At 55.4% G+C, this 19553-nt stretch overlaps 1 protein-coding gene across 2 annotated transcripts in view; it reads left to right on the forward strand.

Annotated features, from left to right (window-relative positions):
• SLC9A5 (solute carrier family 9 member A5) overlaps positions 1-19553 on the forward strand; it is a 50345-nt gene that overhangs the window by 7894 nt on the left and 22898 nt on the right. Inside the window, exons 2-5 of one of the 2 annotated variants that reach the window (XM_074968421.1) lie at positions 2678-2980; positions 11485-11648; positions 12435-12513; positions 16830-17007. In XM_074968421.1, the coding sequence (XP_074824522.1) occupies positions 2678-2980; positions 11485-11648; positions 12435-12513; positions 16830-17007 (724 nt within the window). Of the gene's footprint in view, positions 1-2677; positions 2981-11484; positions 11649-12434; positions 12514-16829; positions 17008-19553 lie in introns of those variants that run through there. The other variant, XM_074968422.1, reaches the window with a different exon arrangement.

Consider the following 19553-nt stretch of genomic DNA (forward strand, 5'->3'; position numbering starts at 1 on the left):
CTGCGGGGAGGAGCATTCGGACTCAGCAGTGAAATCCCTCTCCATTCTCAAACTGCGCTGCGGACTGTCAGACCAGCCCAGCTCCTCACCATGCAAACAGCTAGCCATTGTCAGCCTCGGGAGCTGGGGGCGCGAGTGCGGTTGGAGGAGGAGGGTGTACATGAAAAAAATGGAAAAGGCAGGTATTGTTCCCCTTTGGAATATGGCTCTTTGCCTGGGGTTTGTGCCCTGGGTGCAAAAGGCGCTAGATACTGATCCTGCGGGTGTTCAGTGGAAGGGCTGGCTGGGGCCTTCATCTTTCTCCTTCCTCCTCTTCTCAGAGCTTGTGCTGGTAACTTCAGGACTGGGCCACATGCACCTCGCGTCTCTCCCTGAGGCATTTGTGGTCACTGGCTGCTCCCAGGGCCCAGCTGCAGGGTGTGCACTGAGCCAGAGGCCCCGGCGTGACCAGCCTGGCACACCCTTTCCTCCACAACTGCTTTGGTTTGCGTTCCTCTTTCTGAGATGTCTATGGCCAGCCTTCCTGTCGTGCTTGCTGTGGGGGAGCAAGCTGCAGCCCTCCATGGAACTGCTGTGGAGTCGCCTACCTGGCGTTCGGAGTCGGCAGGAAAGGGCCTTCAAGCCCTCACGCTGGGGTCAGTTTTTCCTCCTGGCTCTGTAGGCGGCTCCATGGTGCCCCGCAGAAGGGTCAGTCGCATGTTCTAAGTCCTGGCACCGCACCCAGCGAGGCGAGTGGGGCTTCGGGCATGTTTACCTGAGCGGGGAGAGGAGAGCTGTGTGCAGAATATCCGCTGGCGAGGTCAGTGCCCCGTTAACTCTTGCTCACCATTCACAGCACTTCGTATTTCCCAGTGCCAGGACCTGACAATACAGTCAGAGGGCAGGTCACCCCCACACCCCCAAAAGCACCCAAGGGCATTTCAGACGTGCTGCCCTGAGGGGGCACTGGCCCAGTGCAGAGACGTAGTGAGAGCAGGGCCGGAGACACCGCAGGGAGATCACGCGGCCCCTCAGCCAGGCCAGCACACAGCATCGTTCTCTGGGTATAAATACATGTCTGACTCACTCCTTGTGGGTGTTGCCACAGCGGAGGGTTTCTGGGAGCAATGCAGGTGCAGGGAGGGTGATGGTCGGGTATGTCAGCTGTGTGAGAGACAACGTGAGGGGCACGCCCAGCATTGGGAGGGGGAGGCGATGGGCCAGCATTAGTCAGGGCCTTGAGGGCCTGCTAGAAAGGGGACGCCAAGGAGACCCTTCTGTCCTGCCCGGCGTTGCTGTGTGCACACTCTTTGCCTTTGTCACACAGCTGACGGATTGGTGTGGCAGTATGAGCCGTTTGCCCAACAATCCCATTTGGTAGCCGTTTAAGATTCAGTCCAAGACCCTAAATGGAATAAAACACTTTAAAAAAATCCTCTCAATCCAGTGCCACGCTGGCACCTTTCTGCATGTTGCACTTTTTGCAGATAAGTCACTATGCGGGAAAGCTGCACGCCTCTGTCTGGGGATTCGATCGTGTGTGTTCTGCAGCAAGTGGTCCGACGCTGTCCTCTCTGCTGGCTGAGGCCGCTGCAGAGAAGGCTCTTGTTGCTGCTTGGAGAGCGAAGGGGGCGTTAGTCTCTCTGACCGTTCCTCAGGGAGGTGTCTGGGCTGCAGGATTGGGGTGAACGGGGGCTGCCTGCAGGAAAATGAGAAAGACTGATCGATTGATTCTTCGGTTTCTATACAATACCAAAGGTGACAATTTAGAAGAAAATAACAGCAAATGAATTTCTCTGTGTTAACCGGAAATTGATTGAACCCAGAAGTCGGATAATAAACACCCCACTGACCTTCAGCACGACAGACAAGGGCCTGAAAGAACCGAGGGACTTAAACGTCTCTGCTTCTTTAGAGCCTGAACTAGGAGTGCCATGTAGCCAGCTGCATAGAGAGCCAGGACACCCGTGTGCAGCTGGGCCCTGGGGCAGCTGGGATGTACACCGGTGCCCGGCTGGGCCGTGTGTACGTGGCCCTGGGGCAGCTGGGATGTGCTGGGATGCCGGTGCCTGGCTGGGCCGTGTGTACGTGGCCCTGGGGCAGGCTGGGATGTCCTGGGACGCCGGTGCCCGGCTGGGCCGTGTGTACGTGGCCCTGGGGCAGGCTGGGATGTCCTGGGACGCCGGTGCCCGGCTGGGCCGTGTGTACGTGGCCCTGGGGCAGGCTGGGATGTCCTGGGACGCCGGTGCCCGGCTGGGCCGTGTGTACGTGGCCCTGGGGCAGGCTGGGATGTCCTGGGACGCTGGTGCCCGGCTGGGCCGTGTGTACGGGGCCACAGGGCAGGCTGGGATGTCTTGGGACGCCGGTGCCCGGATGGGTCGTGTGTACGTGGCCCTGGAGAAGGCTGGGATATCCTGGGATGCCGGTGCCTGGCTGGGCCGTGTGTACGTGGCCCTGAAGAAGGCTGGGATGTCCTGGGACACCGGTGCCCAGCTGTGCCGTGTGTACGTGGCCCTGGGGCAGGCTGGGATAGTCCCTCATTCTCCTGGACCCCATGTAGCCCTTTGAGGAAGCCCTATTGCAGTGTCAGTGCATTGGGGATGGTGGCACACTCCCAGAGCGTTGTAAGCTGGGGCTTGGGGCCTTCTGCCCGGCTGCAGGCCCCGCAGTGATGCCCTGTTCCCTGTCTACACTGTAGTGTTCCAGCTGTCTAGGAAGGTGACGTCCGTGGTCCCGGAGAGCTGCCTCCTCATCCTGCTGGGGCTGGGCCTCGGGGGCATTGTTCTGGCCATCGCTAAGAGAGCTGAGTACCAGCTGGAGCCCAGCCTGTTCTTCCTCTTCCTCCTTCCCCCCATCGTCCTGGACTCGGGCTATTTCATGCCTAGCCGGCTGTTCTTTGACAATCTCGGGGCAATCCTGACCTATGCGGTGATTGGCACGCTGTGGAATTCCTTCACCACCGGAGCGGCCCTCTGGGGCGTGAAGCAAGCGGGGCTGATGGGTAAGTGAGCTGGGTCCCCCGGGGACGTCTGCCCCTCTCGCAACGTGTGGGGCTGGTGGCAGGGCAGCCGGAGTTGGATGGTAACTGAACTGGACATCTCTCCCACTCATCCCAGGGAGGCCTGGAATGATCTGGGTGTTCATTAAACCACATGCCAGGGAATGACAAAGGAATTTAAAAAACCCATGAGTGAGTCTGTGGTGAACTGCACATGCACCTACACTGCATTCTTGACCCCTGTGCTTCGCAAGCATGCCTCACAATTCCTATATTCGTAATACTGGCCCTTATGAGGGACCCTCTCACTAAGGATCCCTTTCTAAGGATCAGCCTTTCATTAGAGGCTGAGTTCTCTTGCGCCTTGCCAGTTTCTCGTCTGTCCGTTGATGAGAAACGGCCAGGCGGTTGGGAAATGCCAGAGTCTGCAGCTCCTGTCAATGCTTTGGAGCTTTTTGGGATTACTCTTAGATCCCTTCCATTATGGCAAAATGCATCCCCTTGGTCTGTCTGGTCTACGGAAGACCTTGGATGCAGCTGTCCCTTTGGCCCCACATAATAGAGGTGTGATTCCTCAGGCATGCCCTGTTTCCTGGGTTAAGAGGTGGGAGATTGTGGGCCCTTTGGTCAAAATAATGTTTCTGCTCTCTCTTCTGATTTCCTTTCATCTTCTGTGTGGTTTATTCTCATGAGATTTCAGCACGTTATCAGTGATTGATAAATTAGATCTGAGCCTCCTTCCCATTAGCAGCTGAGCTGGAGAAGAGCCGTGATGCAGGGATGCAGTCCGTAAACCAGTCACGCTTTATGCAAATCACCCCCACTGCCAAAAGTCTGTCATAAAGTTCTCTACTATCCGTCGAGACCTTTCCACAAATCCATTCGATTGGGGTAATTTGGACTGGATGTTTTGTGATGAAAATCCCAATCTATGGCAAATTGCCTAAAATTTGCCCTGGAAAATTGCAGGCCATTATCACTAAAGACTCCACCTGGAATTCCACGTCTGGAGAAGATTCCCTTCATGGCACCTATCACTGACTCACTACTGCTATTACTGTGCAGTGCAAATTTCTGGATACAGCGAATAATAATCTTTGACTATTAAATAATCCTTTGTTTGCCAGGTAAATCGGTCAGTGCCTAACTTCTCCTAAGGCCTCTGGGGAACTGGATGAGGTCTCAGTGGCTCTGCCTGATGGCATGGCTTGTATTTCAAGCATGAAAAGCAGTTTCCTACTACAGTAGTGATGTGATTGATCTGAGGTCAACATAGCACCTCTCATGCTCATTGTTTGCACTTCTCAGTGACCCTCATGGATCTTCTGTAGCATTTCTTTCCAGAGCCTCACTGGAATTACAACCTTGCTGCCCTTGAAAATCACCCCATCTATCACAGTAAGCACATGTCTTCAGTTCCAATAGTCTCTTATACTTGGAAGGAACTGCTTATTTCTTTAGGCCACTCTTTAATGATCACTTCTTTAAGGGTCCCCAATGATTCATCTTTCTCCGTTTCCCCTCTTATTTGTTGCAGGTTTTTGTTAGCTCTGGGAATTTACTTTACGCCACAGGTTGCCAACATATTTTTGTAAAATCAGTGCACCTAACCCAGATTGTGAAGCATCTGCTGAAATTTTAATAGGCCTGCTTGGTGTGTAGCACTTCAACACTGGTTCTTGTATCAGTTGTTTCAAACCTTCCCATGATTCCTCCTGTTCTGCACCCCAGTATTGTTCATTTTTATTTTCTGGGAGTTTCCTCAAAGCCACTGCTTTTGTAGCTAGATAGATTATGAATTTTCCAAGTGAATTAACCATTTCCAGGAATTGTTGGACATCTTTCTTTGACTGGGAATGTGGCATCGTTTCAGTGGCTGAAATCTTCCTCTTATCAGGTTTTACACATTCATTGGAAATGATCTCTCCAACCAATGTCAGTTCTGTAACTCCTAAAAGACATTTCTACCCATTTCATTTCAAGTGTGCAGCTCTAGTGGGAGCCAAGGCTTCCCAAAGTCTACAATCACGCTCCTCTTGTTTGAGCCCCAGATGATGATGTTATCCATTGAGGTGTTGACACCATTAATATGTTCATGAATCAGATGTATGGTCTTGTGGTCCACTTCTGGTGCTGAAGCTACGCTGATGGGTAGGCATAAGAATCTGTATCTTCCAAATGGGGTATTCAAATATGCATAGTTTTGATCTTTCTTCAGTTAATTTTAGCTGCCAAAATCCTGAGGAGGCCTCCAATGTGCTGAAATATTTAGCATTTGCCATAATCTCTTCTCCGGTTGGCAGTTTGAAATGTTCTTCTCCCCCCACCCCACCGCTTGTTGAAGTCTCGCCGATCTAAGCATACGTGTAGCTGGCCGCTACTTTTCTCCACAGTGACTAGGGAGCGCACACATTCTGCTGGCTCCTCCGTTTTTTGTATTACTTGCATTGCTCTCAGCCTTGTGACCTCAGCCTTGAGTTTATCTCGGAGTGCAAATGGCACCTTTCTACATGGATGGATACCTGGAGGGACCTGCTTGTTTATCCGGATTGTATGTTCACCCTGCAACAGTCCAACCGTTGGAACAGATCGTGATATTCCCAAAAGAGTGCCTTGTAGCCAGGGTCAGTATGATCTTGTAGGGGGAGCACCTGTTTTACCAGATGGAGTTTTTCAGAGGCAGCCAGGCCTAAAATTGATGTCACCTCCTTTGGCACTACAATGAACAGGAGCCTGTACGTGCTTGTTTTCATGGTTGATTCGAGCAGTGCACCTCCCCTTTACTGGTCTATTTGTTCCAGAATAACCAGTTACTTTGCTTGGTGGTCCCAGTTTGGTCTTATCTTCAGTCTCTCATAATCCGGTTCAGACAGAACAGTGACCTGAGCTCCTGTGTCCAGTTTCAGTGGAATAATTGTTTCATTCGCTGTCATGGGCAGTATCCAGTCCCTCTCATCAGGCTTGCTAGATCCCAGCACGTCTGTGTAAAAGACCTCAACCAGGCTGTCTTCAACTTAACACACTTCACTTTTCTGCTTTTGGGATCTGCAGCATTTTGCAAAATGATTATTTTCCCCACATTTATGACAGAGTTTCCCAAAGGCAACACACTGTTTGGGGCCATGCTGTGAATCACAACTTTCCACGTAGCTGTCTATACCCAGTCTCCCCCCAGCAGTGGTTTTCATAGCGAGTGGTTCCATGCTTTTGTAACCCTTCTGCCCGTCAGAGTTGGCAGCAACAAGGGCCGGGTTCAGTATCTAGGGGTTCCATTCCAATAACACAATGCAAAACCGGCTCGAGCCCCCACCCAGTGACCTGGGACAAATACATACCACCCCCGTGGGCACCTCTAAGAGGCAATACTTCCCCTCTCGCAAGCACAGAGTCTGAATGCAGCAAAAGCCTTTTAATAACAGAGAGAAACAATGTGGCATTACGTTGGGGAAACACCACCAACAGGATTCATAACAGAACCCATGAGCAAAAACCCACCCCAAGCAAATTTGGGCCTTTGGTTCTTGAGTCCAGCAACCCAAAAATCACCTAAAGTCCCAAAAGTCCAACAACCCAAAAGTCTCTGTCCCTGGTCAGTGCAGCCCCAGAGTTCAAAAGTTTATCTGCAGAGCTTTACCTCCCAACCTGGGTGGAAATGGGGGGGTTAAGGGGCACCTTACATGGTCTGAAGCCAATTGCCCCACCTCTGCGTGGGGCTCTGCTCTGCTGTGCTCTGCTCCACCAGCCATCCCACAAATCGCTCTGCTCTGGCAGCCACTCCGTTCCACCAACCATCCCGTGAACTGCTCCGCAATATAGCTTCAGGTCCCCCCACTACTTAACACAGCACTCAGTGATTTCAGCTCTTAGTAATTTTAGCTCTTTAGTGATTTCAGCTTGTAGTAGGGGAGCCTCAGTGCTGGTGCACCGTTGGTCCAAAGTGATTTCAGCTTAGTAGCCTGTAATTAGACTCCTATTGGAATCAAAATTAGCTCTGATATTCTACAGTGGAAAGAGGAGAAGGTGCAATTGGCATGTAGGACCCTCACCAGGGGGTCCATACCACCAGGCATTAATACCTGTCCCCAGCTTCTCTCCATTCACTGAGTTTTGGAACCCATGTCCCTTGCCTAGCGAGTGCTGCTTAGTTGTTGGTGAGTCCCTCCATCATAACAAAAGGCCGAGTACAGTTCCACTGTCCTTGATTCACATAATCAGGTTAATAACAGTATATTCCTGCCCCAATAACAGAGAAACTGGGGCTCCGACAGCAGCCAAAGTGACCATCTAGGCGGGGTGGGTGTGCCTATGCAAATGAGATCAGCCCCTGAAGGTCTTTTCCACAACCCACCACGACTCGCCACCAGATGTCAGGGTAGAGCTCATCCTGACTCTGCTTACACTTTGATTTGACCTTTTCTGGCTATATTCTTTTGTACTTACTACACTGATAACCCCTTCTGGTGAATTCAGCTCTTTGGCTTGTGCTTTCACAGTTTCTGCTGCCCTGCCTATCTGGGGAGCTTTTTCTAAAGTTAAATCTTCACAGAGCAGTCTCTCTCTTAACCCAGTGTCTGTAATGCCACAAATGATTCTATCTCTGACCAGAGAATCTGTCAGCTCACCAAAGTCACAGGTTTTAGTGATGCTCCTTAATTCTGTGACATATTGCTCTCCGGTGTCATCAGTTTTTCATGCACGTATAAAATTTGTCTGTCTCAAAGGTCTCATTCCTCTTTGGCATGCAATATGTGACGGGATCCCCGGGGTGCAACCTGGGACCATGGAACCACTGTGCCCCCTTGACTCTCCAACCTGGGCTGTCTCTCACAATGCGTTGCTAGTGACAAGCAGCAAGCCCTTCTAGGCGCTGTTGTCACTCAGCACAACCGGATGTGGAGCCCTACACCCAGCTAGATTGCATGAATGCTCCCAGAGCCACTCATGAATCACACAGAGAAAGGCACCAGCCCATTCCCCCCCAGCTTGCACCCTCCAATTGTACCATCTTCCACTGCTCAAGACGAGCAGTGCAAGTTTATTAATTGGTTCACCACTTCATCAATGGAAAGTGGATATACCTGAGCAGATTTACCAAACACTTCAGTCAACTCACTGGTAAAAATAAACAATAAAACAGATTTATTGACTACAAAAGATACATTTTAAGTGATTATAAGTGATAGCAAAAAGTCAGTGTGGTTACCAAAAGAAAAGAAAATATAAGCACACAGTCTAAACTCTCAGCCCTATTAGACTGGGCAACATCTAGATTAAGCCGTTTTTCTCACCCCACTGGATATTGCATTTCATACCTGAAACCTGGGCCAGTGTCCTCTGTTGGAGTCTTCAGTCTTTTCAGTGTCCTTGTTGCTTGCAGCATGGCGGGGGGGGGGGAGAAAAGGCGAAGTGTGAGGCCACTGTGTTCTGTTTTATACCCTGAGTCCATGTGCTTGGAGAGCACAAATCCTGGCATGTCTGGGGGGTATTGCTGAATCCCCAGGCAAGGTTGAGCGATTCCCCTGGTATGGCCTCATGCAGGTGAGTCATTGCATTGTAGCTCCCTTGCTGGACAGTGGCTGTTGATGGTTGTTTGACACCCGCCCGGGTGTTGGTTACTTTCCTTGCTCTTATCTCTGGGGAGCTGATATCTGCCCGATTCCCCAACTGGCAGCATGTTTTAGTGACACCCATACAACACAATCTCATAACTTTATATGCACTAATGATACACACATTTAGATAGAACAATGACTTTCAGCAGATCATAAACTTTCCCCTGATACCTCTCATGGCATACAATTGTATATAAATGAGGAATATGGGAATTGCAGGGTGCTCCCCCAAGTATAGAATATCACAAAATGCTCCCCAAATAGTGAGTATTTTACTTCATGCTTTCATCTTCCTCAAATGTAAAGTTGTTATAAATATCCAATGCTGCCTCCCCAACAACATGCAAAAAGATTGATGATTTCACTTTATCATTTTTCTCCTCTTCCCCAATTGCCGCTAAATACAATTCAAACCTCTGTTGGAATTTTTTCCCGTTGTCTGCAATGTTGCCTGGCAAGTCGTGGAGCTTGCAAGTCATCCATGTTTGGCTTTTTCCCCTTCTTAACCTAGTCAAGCTTCTACTGTGCTCACAAAATACATGCAAAGGCCTTTGTTCTGTTTGCTGCTCCGTGTGCTCCCCTTGCCTCTGCTTTTCATTTCAAGCCCAGGAGTGAACCTCAAACTGACCGCAGGCTCCTTCTCGCTCAGCACCTCTGACACTGTGAAGTGATCTGGGGGTTCATTGAACAACAAACCAGGGAATGAGAAAGGAATAAAACTGGGCAAGGGCAGGGGTGCTGCATACTCCCGGCATGGTCCTGCAGCCGGAGGCTCCATGAGGTCCGGCATGGTCCTGCAGCCGGAGGCTCCATGAGGTTCACACCCACCATTGGGGAGCCCAGGCATTTTAGTGGAGAAGTTCCTCTTATCCGACCCCTCATCCCCATGTGCCTCTGAGCCCCTGGGTGGCCACCGTCTGTGCTCTGCCCGTTACAGCCCCGCACCTGGCTGATGCATTGGCTGGCAGTCACTGCTCAGGCTGAGCCATCGCCATCCCAGAGCTAGTCCTCCCCCACTCCCTGCTACTCACCCCTTTCCCCAAGGGGCTACTCGGTGACTCTTAGAGGCTGCTGCTCCCTCAGGACAAGCCAGTGCCACTCCCTGGCCCCCAGGGCAAGGTTTTCACACATACATTCTCTCTCTTCCTCAGCCCACAACCTCCTCACGACCCCCTCCTCGGGTATCCTCCCCAGGCTCGGGGGGGAAGAGATGATCTCCAGCCCTGGCCCTCCTGCCGGGAGCTGGTGGGGTCCCAGCACTGCTAGCAGAACCCCATCTAGACTCCAGCATCTCAGCAAGTGTGGATGGGCAGACAAGGGGGGATGGTGATGTGGAAGAGAGGGAGCCCCACAGTCAAGGGTAGCTCCTAGCTAGAATGGTCTCGGCGGCTTCTCTTGCTCTGCTACAAAATTTCTTCAGCGGCTCCTTCAACTCCTTTGCCCGCTCTCCACTCTCTCTTTCCCAGCAGCTGCTCTTCTAACTCCTTTCCAGCAGTTGTTCTTGCTGGCTCCCCACTCTCAGTCCGTCTTCTCCCGACCGCTCTCCTCGCCAACTCCTGACTCACTGGCTGCCTGTCAGCACGGTGCTGTGGACCTGTGGGATCGGTCGACGCTACGCACGGCTCGTGCGGCGCCTCAAGGTCTCGGACACCATCCGATGGTCCAGGGACATCTACATCGAACACATCACCGGCCACCGACAGTACCAGGAGGTGTGAGCCAGAAAGACATCGTGCATCAACTGTGGGAGAGGGACTGAGAGACTTTTTCCATTGGACCGTATGAACTGGAACCATAAACTCACTGAACATTAAATCCCACCAAATGAGGGTAGATCCATCCCCATCATCGTATCCACTCATTATACTCCACACCAGAACATAGCCATTATATGGACAACATACACCCCATATCTCAGTGTCTGTGCTTTGACCCGTTAACCTTTTACCCCCAATCGGGGAGATTGCAGATTATGTATTCCTTACGCCACCCGTTCCTAAACCGAATTTCGCACCCCTTGATAATCTGTACCTTATTCCCTGATAACCAGAAACTTCTATGCTTAAACTCTGTACTGATTTTTTTTTACTTCAACATTATCTTAATAAAATTTATACTGTTCTAACCCACATCACCTCATCTTCAGCTACCGGAAGAAGCAGCCCCACACCGGCCCATGTCAGTTCAGGCTGAGGCTGCTTGACCTTTCTGTCCCGCATTTCATTCTGCACAGGCTCACTGTTGCTGTTGACTTCAGAGTTATGATTCTGCCGATCCACTCACCTACTGGGCCTTTTGCCAGGGCATCATCTTAGCACTCTTGGGCAGTCTGTCAATTAACTGCACTTTTCACCCTATGTTAGTACTGAGCGTACTCAAGATCTGCAGATTTCCTCTTGGAGTGGCCTGGGTCCTGCTTATTCAGAACAGAGACCAAGCAGACAAAATGTAGGCTGGAGAATTTTTCTAGGAACAGGGTGGGTCCCTTCTGAGCCCTCTGGCAGAGCTGCTGCCGACAGCAGGGGCCCCGCATTGTGCCCTGGCTGCCGTGATATGCAGAGACAGACACGTGGTGTCTCCTGCCCACTCCGTGGTCACCACGGAGCAGACCCGAGGCTGGTTGTTTATCAGGGCCTGCCAGGCTGGCCTTGCTCTGTGTGCCATGGTAGTAGCCTCCCCAGTGCAGGCACTTGCCCCAGCTCTGTGCAGCGCCCCGTGGGCTCCCTCCTTTGCCTCTCTCGCTCCCTGGTGGGTCTGGCTGAGCCCTTAGGGTGTGGAGCCTCGTCCGCTTCCCCTTGGCGGTATGAGGCGGGTGCTGCTGGAGATACAGGAGGCTGAGGCCCAGTCCACGCCCCCTCCCGCGGTGTGCTGAGCGGTGTGCTTCTGTCCTGGCAGACAAGGGCGTGGAAGCTGGCCTGATGGACTTCCTGCTCTTCGGCAGCCTCATCTCAGCTGTGGATCCTGTGGCCGTGTTGGCCGTCTTCGAGGAAGTCCACATCAACGAGACCCTCTTCATCATCGTGTTCGGGGAGTCCCTGCTGAACGACGCTGTCACCGTGGTGAGCACCGCCCAGGGCTCGGTGCTTGGGGCGGGGGGGGGGGGAGAGGTGGGTCTTGCTCTCTCTGGCTGCAGGCCTGAGACATCTGTGCTGCAGCTGGCAGCTAGCGGGAGCTTCTCCTCTAGTTCTAGAGCTGCTGGTTGGTGCAGAAAATCCCTGGCCCCAAGGCCCAGAAAGGACATGCTCCCCCACTCTCTGTGGTCTCTGCCGTCTGCGTGTCCCAAGCCCACTCCTTTGTGGGACTTCCTGTCTTCCAGGGCATAGGATTGCACCCAGCTCGGGGGTTTGCCATCTCCCTGACAGACCTGCCCTGCCGTGGGGATGGAGCAAGGGAGCCTCCAAAGTGCCTGGAGAAAGGATACAGTAGGAGCAGGGTGGGTAACGGGCCAGCCGGTCACCCGAACAATGTGGCTTCATAGCTGGGTCAAGAGACAAGCTAAAGGCGTTTGCACCACCCCCCGGTACTTCACGGTGTGAGCTCAGGAGACCCCAGCACAGGACTAGCTGGGCAGTCTCCCCTGGCAGACCCAGAGTGGGTGGAGGCAGGAGACCTACACTTCCACTCTGGCCCTTCACCCGGGAAGCCCGGCACTTGGAGAGCATAGTGTCTGCAGCCTCACTGCTTCTCACCCGCCCAAGAGGTAGGGTCTGCAGGGCCAGGTATCCCATTCCCAAAAGGAGAAACACATCCTCACATTGCCCAGGATAGCGCAGGCTAATGTCAAGAAGGGGCTATTGGTCCATCGGGCCCAGGCGTTGGGCTAACCCTGTTGCTTTGTCTTGCAGGTGCTGTACAAAGTGTTTAACTCCTTTGTGGAGATGGGCCCTGCGCATGTCCAGGCCACAGACTACCTGAAGGGTGTCGGTGAGTGTGTCTCCAGCCCCTCTCTCTGTTAGCCATGCTGTCCCCAGGCCTGCTCTTTCTCTGCTGGAAGGTGTGTAGAGCAGGCATGGCTGCCAGCTTCCCCTGCTGGGGAGACCAGACTGGCTGGCAAGTGCAGGCAAGTGCCCTCCATACAGCCCTGGGCCAGTGACAGGAGGGCAGCTGCTTTGACAGCATGCGTCACGTCCCCAGGACGGGCAGGCTGGTGAGCTGGGCAGATGCCATGCCATTGGAAGGGACTGCGGTGGACTGGCTTCCCAGGGGAGGGGCTGGAAGTCCCATCGCTTGGGATGTGCGAACTGGACGGGACCACGTACTCTGAGCAGCCATGGCCGGCTGGCAGAGACAGGAGAGGTGTGACCCAAGAGCTCTCTCCCAGCTTTCGTGGCTGTAAGCCAGAAACAGGGTGAGTCGAGTGAGTCTAAATGGAGGCTGTAGAAGCAGATCTCAGGTGCCATTGCCAGCTCCATGGGAGACTGCCAGGATGCAGTCTGCTAACTGTTCGCTTTGTGCATAGACCTGGCCAGATGTTAGTGCTGGCTGGCTTGTCTGACAGCACCCCGATGTGCAGGCCGCTCGCCCCATAGGCAGCCCCGCCCCTGAGGAGGTCTGTGACAACAGCCAGACAGAGACAGACAGGGGATAGGGACCAAAAGCCCAGGAAACTTCCTAACGGTCAGGGTGGTTAAGCACTGGAATAAATTACCTCGGGAGGTTGTGGAATCTCCATCATTGGGGATTTTTAAGAGCACGTTGGACAAACACCTGTCAGGGATGGTCTAGATAATACTTAGTCCTGCCATGAGTGCAGGGGACTGGACTAGATGACCTCTTGAGGTCCCTTCCAGTTCTTTGATTCTATGATTTTATACAAGCCCAACGCATCTTAACCAGGCTTGCATGGCTAAGGGCTCTGGTCAGGAAATGAGCCGTCTGAGGTTACGAGGCCAGTCCCAACCCACCCCTGAGCATCTGGCTTCGAGGGGCCAGCTTGTAGCATGTGCCCATGTCCCGTTTCACAGATCATACAGCAGCAAACATTTGCCTCTGGTCTCCAGCCATAGGTGGAGGCTTGTTTTGATTGGTTGGTGTGACGGGTTGGACTCCCCTTCTGGGATGCCACCTGATGTGCTGGGTTTAACTGAGCCTCCCCTGCTCAATCAGCCTGGGTTCCCTCTCACTGCTTTGCTGAATTAGGCTCTCCGGCCTCTTGCAGCACACACACGCAGGTAGGGCCACACCCCGCTGCAGAGGCAGACTGAAGTCAGCTCTGTGTGAGAGGGCTCCCCCAGCACTCACGTGCCCACCCCTTTTGGGAGACAAACCCCAAATACTACTGTCTTGCACTGTATAGAAATATTTGTACAGCACAAGCTCATAAAATTTGCCCTTTTCCGCAAAGTGAAGAGAGATGTGCACGCCTTCTTGCCCCCCCCCATTAGAAATTACAGGAACTGGGTTATATTATAAACAAGAAATAAGTTTATTAACTACAAAAGGTGAATTTTAAGTGAATATAAGAGATAACAGACAGAACCAAGCAGATAAAGCAAAATACGCAAGCTAAGCTCAATATACTTAAGGAACAGGTTACAAAATGTACATTCTCACCCTAAATGTTATTTTAGGCAGGTTGCAAAGTTTCTTTGGTTCAGAGTTCCAGTTATATTCCTTTTCAGACTGGACCCCTTGCCTTCCCTTCAGGTAGCTTTAGCAGTCTTTCTTCTTGGGCAGACAGGCCATGCAGAGGAGTCCCTTTTGCCTTCCTCCCCACCCTTAAATAGGATTTACATAAGGCGGGAATCCTTTGTTTCCCAAACTTGACCCCCCTCCCCTTCCGGTGAAAAGTTACAAGAAGTCCCAGGTAATGTTTAGTATCAGGTGACAAGATCACCTGACTCTGTAGGATCACAGCATTCATGAGTCAGTGGCAGTACAGAGCATCGGCAGGAAGGCCGAGCTTTTCCCAGTCCATTGTCCTCGCTGATGAGCCATCCGCCCTGTCTGGCTTTTCCATTGTGGTACCTGAATTGTTGGCAATGAGCGTCACCCAAAGTGGCATAGTTGAAATACAGATACATAGTCAATATTCCTAACTTCAGATACAGAAATGATACAGGCGTGCACATTGGATAATCACATTCAGTAAATCATAACCTTTCCAATGATATCTTACAAGACCCATCTTGCATAAAGTACATCTCAGTTATGTCATATTCATATCATAAGCATATTTTCATAAAGAATATGGAGTGAAACATCAGAGTTGGATATTTACAAAGGCTAATAAAAGGTGCCCCGTTCAGTCTTTAGCTGCCTTTTACAGTCTGTTAAACAATTAATAGCTTAGCACCTTGGGATATATCTGGGTGTGTGACCCTATGCAGCACCGACCCCCCTGGTCCTCACCGATTCCCTGACCAATCCTGTAATTCTTGGGGAATTTATTTATAGATTCAATTCCATTGATTTTTGCTGTCCCTAAACGTTCAGTTTGCTCCTGTGTGCTGTCTGTGTAGCTGCCCGGGGGGCAAGCGGGAGGTTTGGCCGCTAGGGGATGGAGTGGGGGTGGAGGCTGCAGTGGGTGGCCCCAGGAAAAACACAGGAGAAGGTTTTGCTTTTTGTTCCCTGGGGCCTGGTGGCTGCCTTTGATCCTGGGGAGGGGCCGCAGCCCCCCCCGCCCCGTTTTAAATCAGGAGGTGAACGCCTCACTCCCAGTGGACTGTCCAATATCTCTCACTCTGCCACGCCCGGCAGTGCCGGGACGTTCCCAGAGGGGCTCCTTTGTCTCGGCTGGAGGCCTCCTCAGCAGACGCTGCCGCGCCTCAGGACTGTGTCCCCTGAGGAGGCCCACGCCTCGGTCTCTGGCCTGAGAGAGGGCTGCTCCCTGCTCCCCATTTCACGACGCTGCGTGCGCCGGCTTTCCATATCTGTGCCGGGCCGGCACGCCACGGGGCACGCACGGCTCCGAGTGGGAGAGAGTCGGAGACACAGGTGCTGACTTTTAGGTTTTCCTGGGGGTGCTCCATCCCCAGCCCACCCGAGGCCCCCGCCCTCGCTCCGCCTCTTCCTGCCCCTGCTCCTCCCCCAGGCTCTGCCCTCGCTCCGCCTCTTCCTGCCTCTGCCCCGCCCCCTCCCGAGGCCCCGCCCTCACTCCGCCTCTTCCTGCCTCTGCCCCGCCCCCTCCCGAGGCCCCGCCCTCACTCTGCCTTTTCCTGCTCCTGCTCCACGCCCTCCCCCAAGGCCTTGCCCCTGCTCCACCTCTTCCTGCCCCTGCCCCACCTCTTCCTGCCCCTGCTCCTCTCCCAAGGCCCCCCCCTCGCTCTGCCTCTTCCTGCCCCTGCTCCTCCCCTCCCCAAAGGCCCTGCCCCTGCCCCTCCTCTTCCTGCCCCTGCTCCTCTCCCAAGGCCCCCCCCCTCTCTCTGCCTCTTCCTGCCCCTGCTCCTCCCCTCCCCCAAGGCCCTGCCCCTGCCCCGCCTCTTCCTGCCCCTGCTCCTCTCCCAAGGCCCCCTCCCGTGCTCTGCCTCTTCCTGCCTCTGCCCCGCCCCCTCTCCCAAGGCCCCGCCCTCACTCCACCTCTTCCTGCCCCTGCTCCTCTCCCAAGGCCCCTCCCTCGCTCTGCCTCTTCCTGCCCCTGCTCCTCCCCTCCCCCAAGGCCCTGCCCCTGCCCCGCCTCTTCCTGCCCCTGCTCCTCTCCCAAGGCCCCCTCCCTTGCTCTGCCTCTTCCTGCCTCTGCCCCGCCCCCTCTCCCGAGGCCCCGCCCTCACTCCACCTCTTCCTGCCCTGCCCCCTCTCCCAAGGCCCTGCCCTCGCTCCACCTCTTCCTGCCCCGCCCCCTCTCCCAAGGCCCCGCCCTCGCTCCACCTCTTCCTGCCCCGCCCCCTCTCCCAAGGCCCCGCCCTCGCTCCACCTCTTCCTGCCCCGCCCCCTCTCCCAAGGCCCCGCCCTCGCTCCGCCTCTGTCACTGCATTTTTAACGGGCTCTGCGCCGCTGGGGCGGGATTTCCTCCGAAGAGCGTTTATTTGTCAGTGAGGAAGAAAGAGCAGCCCCCCGTGCCGCGCGACCCGGCTGCGGGGTGAGCCGGGTTCGCCACTTTTGGGGCGCAGCCGTCCCCGGGAGAGGTCTCTGCAGAGGCAGGCCCAGCCGGCAGGTCCCCAGCAGCAGGAGGGAGGCTGCCTCTGGTGGTAGATACAAGCTGCCTTCTGCAGGGCTCACGGCTGCCGAGCACACTGCCGCCTAGAGCCCAGGCTGCAGCCGGCACGACTAGCTCCCTGGGGATCTGCTCTTGTGCCCCGCAGCTTCCTTCTTCGTGGTGAGCCTCGGGGGTGCCGCCGTGGGGCTGCTCTTCGCCTTCCTGCTGGCCCTGATCACCAGGTTCACCAAGCGCGTGCGCATCATCGAGCCGCTCTTCGTCTTCCTGCTGGCGTACATGGCGTACCTCGCCGCCGAGATGGTCTCGCTCTCCTCCATCCTCGCGTGAGTACCCCACACTTCGCACATCCAGCCCTCGCAGGGCTCTTCCCTGGGTGAGGGCCAGCCCCCCCCGGCCGGTGCGGGAGGGATGCTGGGCCCTGTGCGATTGGCGTGGGGCATCCTTGTGGGAGCAGGTTCCCCGCAGCCCCCGCCCTCCTGGTCACACTGCTCCTCGATCCCCACCTGCGGCCCCCGCCCTCCTGGTCACACTGCTGCTCGATCCCCACCTGCGGCCCCCGCCCTCCTGTTCACACTGCTCCTCTATCCCCACCCGCGGCCCCCCGCCCTCCTGTTCACACTGCTCCTCGATCCCCACCCGCGGCCCCCTCCCCTTCACGTCGCTCCTCGATCCCCACCTGTGGCCCCCGCCCTCCTGTTCACACTGCTCCTCGATCCCCACCCGCGGCCCCCCGCCCTCCTGTTCACACTGCTCCTCGATCCCCACCCGCGGCCCCTTCCCCTTCACGTCGCTCCTCGATCCCCACCCGCAGCCCCCCGCCCTCCTGTTCACACTGCTCCTCGATCCCCACCTGCGGCCCCCCGCCTTCCTGTTCACACTGCTCCTCGATCCCCACCCGCGGCCCCCCGCCCTCCTGTTCACACTGCTCCTCGATCCCCATCCGCGGCCCCCTCCCCTTCACGTCGCTCCTCGATCCCCACCCGCAGCCCCCCGCCCTCCTGTTCACACTGCTCCTCGATCTCCACCCGCGGCCCCCCGCCCTCCTGTTCACACTGCTCCTCGATCCCCACCCGCGGCCCCTTCCCCTTCACGTCGCTCCTCGATCCCCACCCGCAGCCCCCCGCCCTCCTGTTCACACTGCTCCTCGATCCCCACCTGCGGCCCCCCGCCTTCCTGTTCACACTGCTCCTCGATCCCCACCCGCGGCCCCCCGCCCTCCTGTTCACACTGCTCCTCGATCCCCATCCGCGGCCCCCTCCCCTTCACGTCGCTCCTCGATCCCCACCCGCAGCCCCCCGCCCTCCTGTTCACACTGCTCCTCGATCTCCACCCGCGGCCCCCCGCCCTCCTGTTCACACTGCTCCTCGATCTCCACCCGCGGCCCCCCGCCCTCCTGTTCACACTGCTCCTCGATCCCCACCCGCAGCCCCCCGCCCTCCTGTTCACACTGCTCCTTGATCCCCACCCGCGGCCCCCTGCCCTCCTGTTCACACTGCTCCTCGATCCCCACCCGCAGCGCAGACCCCAGTGATCTTTCCTCCCCGGCCACGACCTGCAGCCTCTGAGCTCTCAGTCTAAGGTCTCCTGTGAAGAGCAGGGCAGATGTCTGTATGAGTGCTATGAATATCCTGCATCTCTGTTGATTGTTGGAGTGTGCCCAGCTCTCTGTAGCACCAAGGGTTAATTCCATCCTGTGCGACCCGCTCAGCCAGGCCAGACAATGGCTCTGATCCCGTCACCCAATAGACGGGTTAATTGCTTGTAAGGGGATCTCCAGGGGTTGCACCCCACCAAGGTTCTTCGCTCATTCCAGGAGCTGATCTCCACCACTCTCTAGCTTTCCCTTCCGGCGCTGACTCTCTAGGCCCTGGCTGCTCTGCTACCTGAGCTCTCCCAGGGGGAGACCCTGCCTATAGCCATGGCCCTGAAAACCTTGAGCTCAGCTCGCTGTAGTTCTGACACACTAACCAGTGGGAGAGAAGAAACTTCAGCCCCATCCCATCACCACAAAACCTCCTGGCTCCCACCAGTGAGGCCCCTGAGATTGTAAATGGACCAGTCAGTGACTAGGAAATATTCACCCTGGTTGAATTCCAGATGGCGCCTCTCCCCACACCCCAGCATGTGTGGAAAGGGGCAGCAACAACTGCTCTGCATGGACCCCCCACCCCATAGGTGGCTGGAGTTCAGTCCTTGCTGTCGGCCTTGCCTGAGACAGCAACACCCTGAACCCGGAGGAGACGCTGGGACTCCCAGGCTCCCTTTGCATTCAGTGTCTCCACCTCTCTCCCCACATGCTCCGTCTGAGATACCCCGGCCCCAGGCGAGTCGTTGGGGTGAGCTGGGAGGTCAGGCCCTTTCCTAGGAACTGAGTTGGGGGTGGAACCAGAACCTGGTGCCCCAGGAGCTGCTGTTACCCATGGGCTGCAAAGCTGGTGGCCTGGAGCCGGGCATTGGATCGCATACATTATTACTGTGATCTCCTGGTCACTGGGTGGGGTTCTGAGGCCAGACTGGGTTGATTTTGTATGTTCCGCCACTAGATTCCTGTCACTCGGGAAAGGGCCTTTCCCAGGGACTCTCTGTCCCGGGGACTTGGCCGAAGGAGCAGAAATGGCAGCATTGGGACAGAGCTTCGCCCCCCGTAGTGGCAGGCTCCCTGCTCCCGCTCTGGGAGCCTCTTAGCGCCCCCCCAGCGGGAAAGAGGAGAGGCTGCGGGGGAGGGATGTCAGGGCAAGGGCAGACAGCGGGGGCCAGCCTGGAGCTGCTTAGAGGTGCTGAGACGGTTCCTGTCTCCTGGTAAATTGCCCGGAGTGCCGCCCCAGGAGAGCTCCGTCCCTGGGCGGATCGACCCACCGGCGGTGTTTCG

The sequence above is a fragment of the Natator depressus genome, chromosome 12 (assembly GCF_965152275.1).
Source record: "Natator depressus isolate rNatDep1 chromosome 12, rNatDep2.hap1, whole genome shotgun sequence".
NCBI lineage: Eukaryota > Metazoa > Chordata > Testudines > Cheloniidae > Natator > Natator depressus.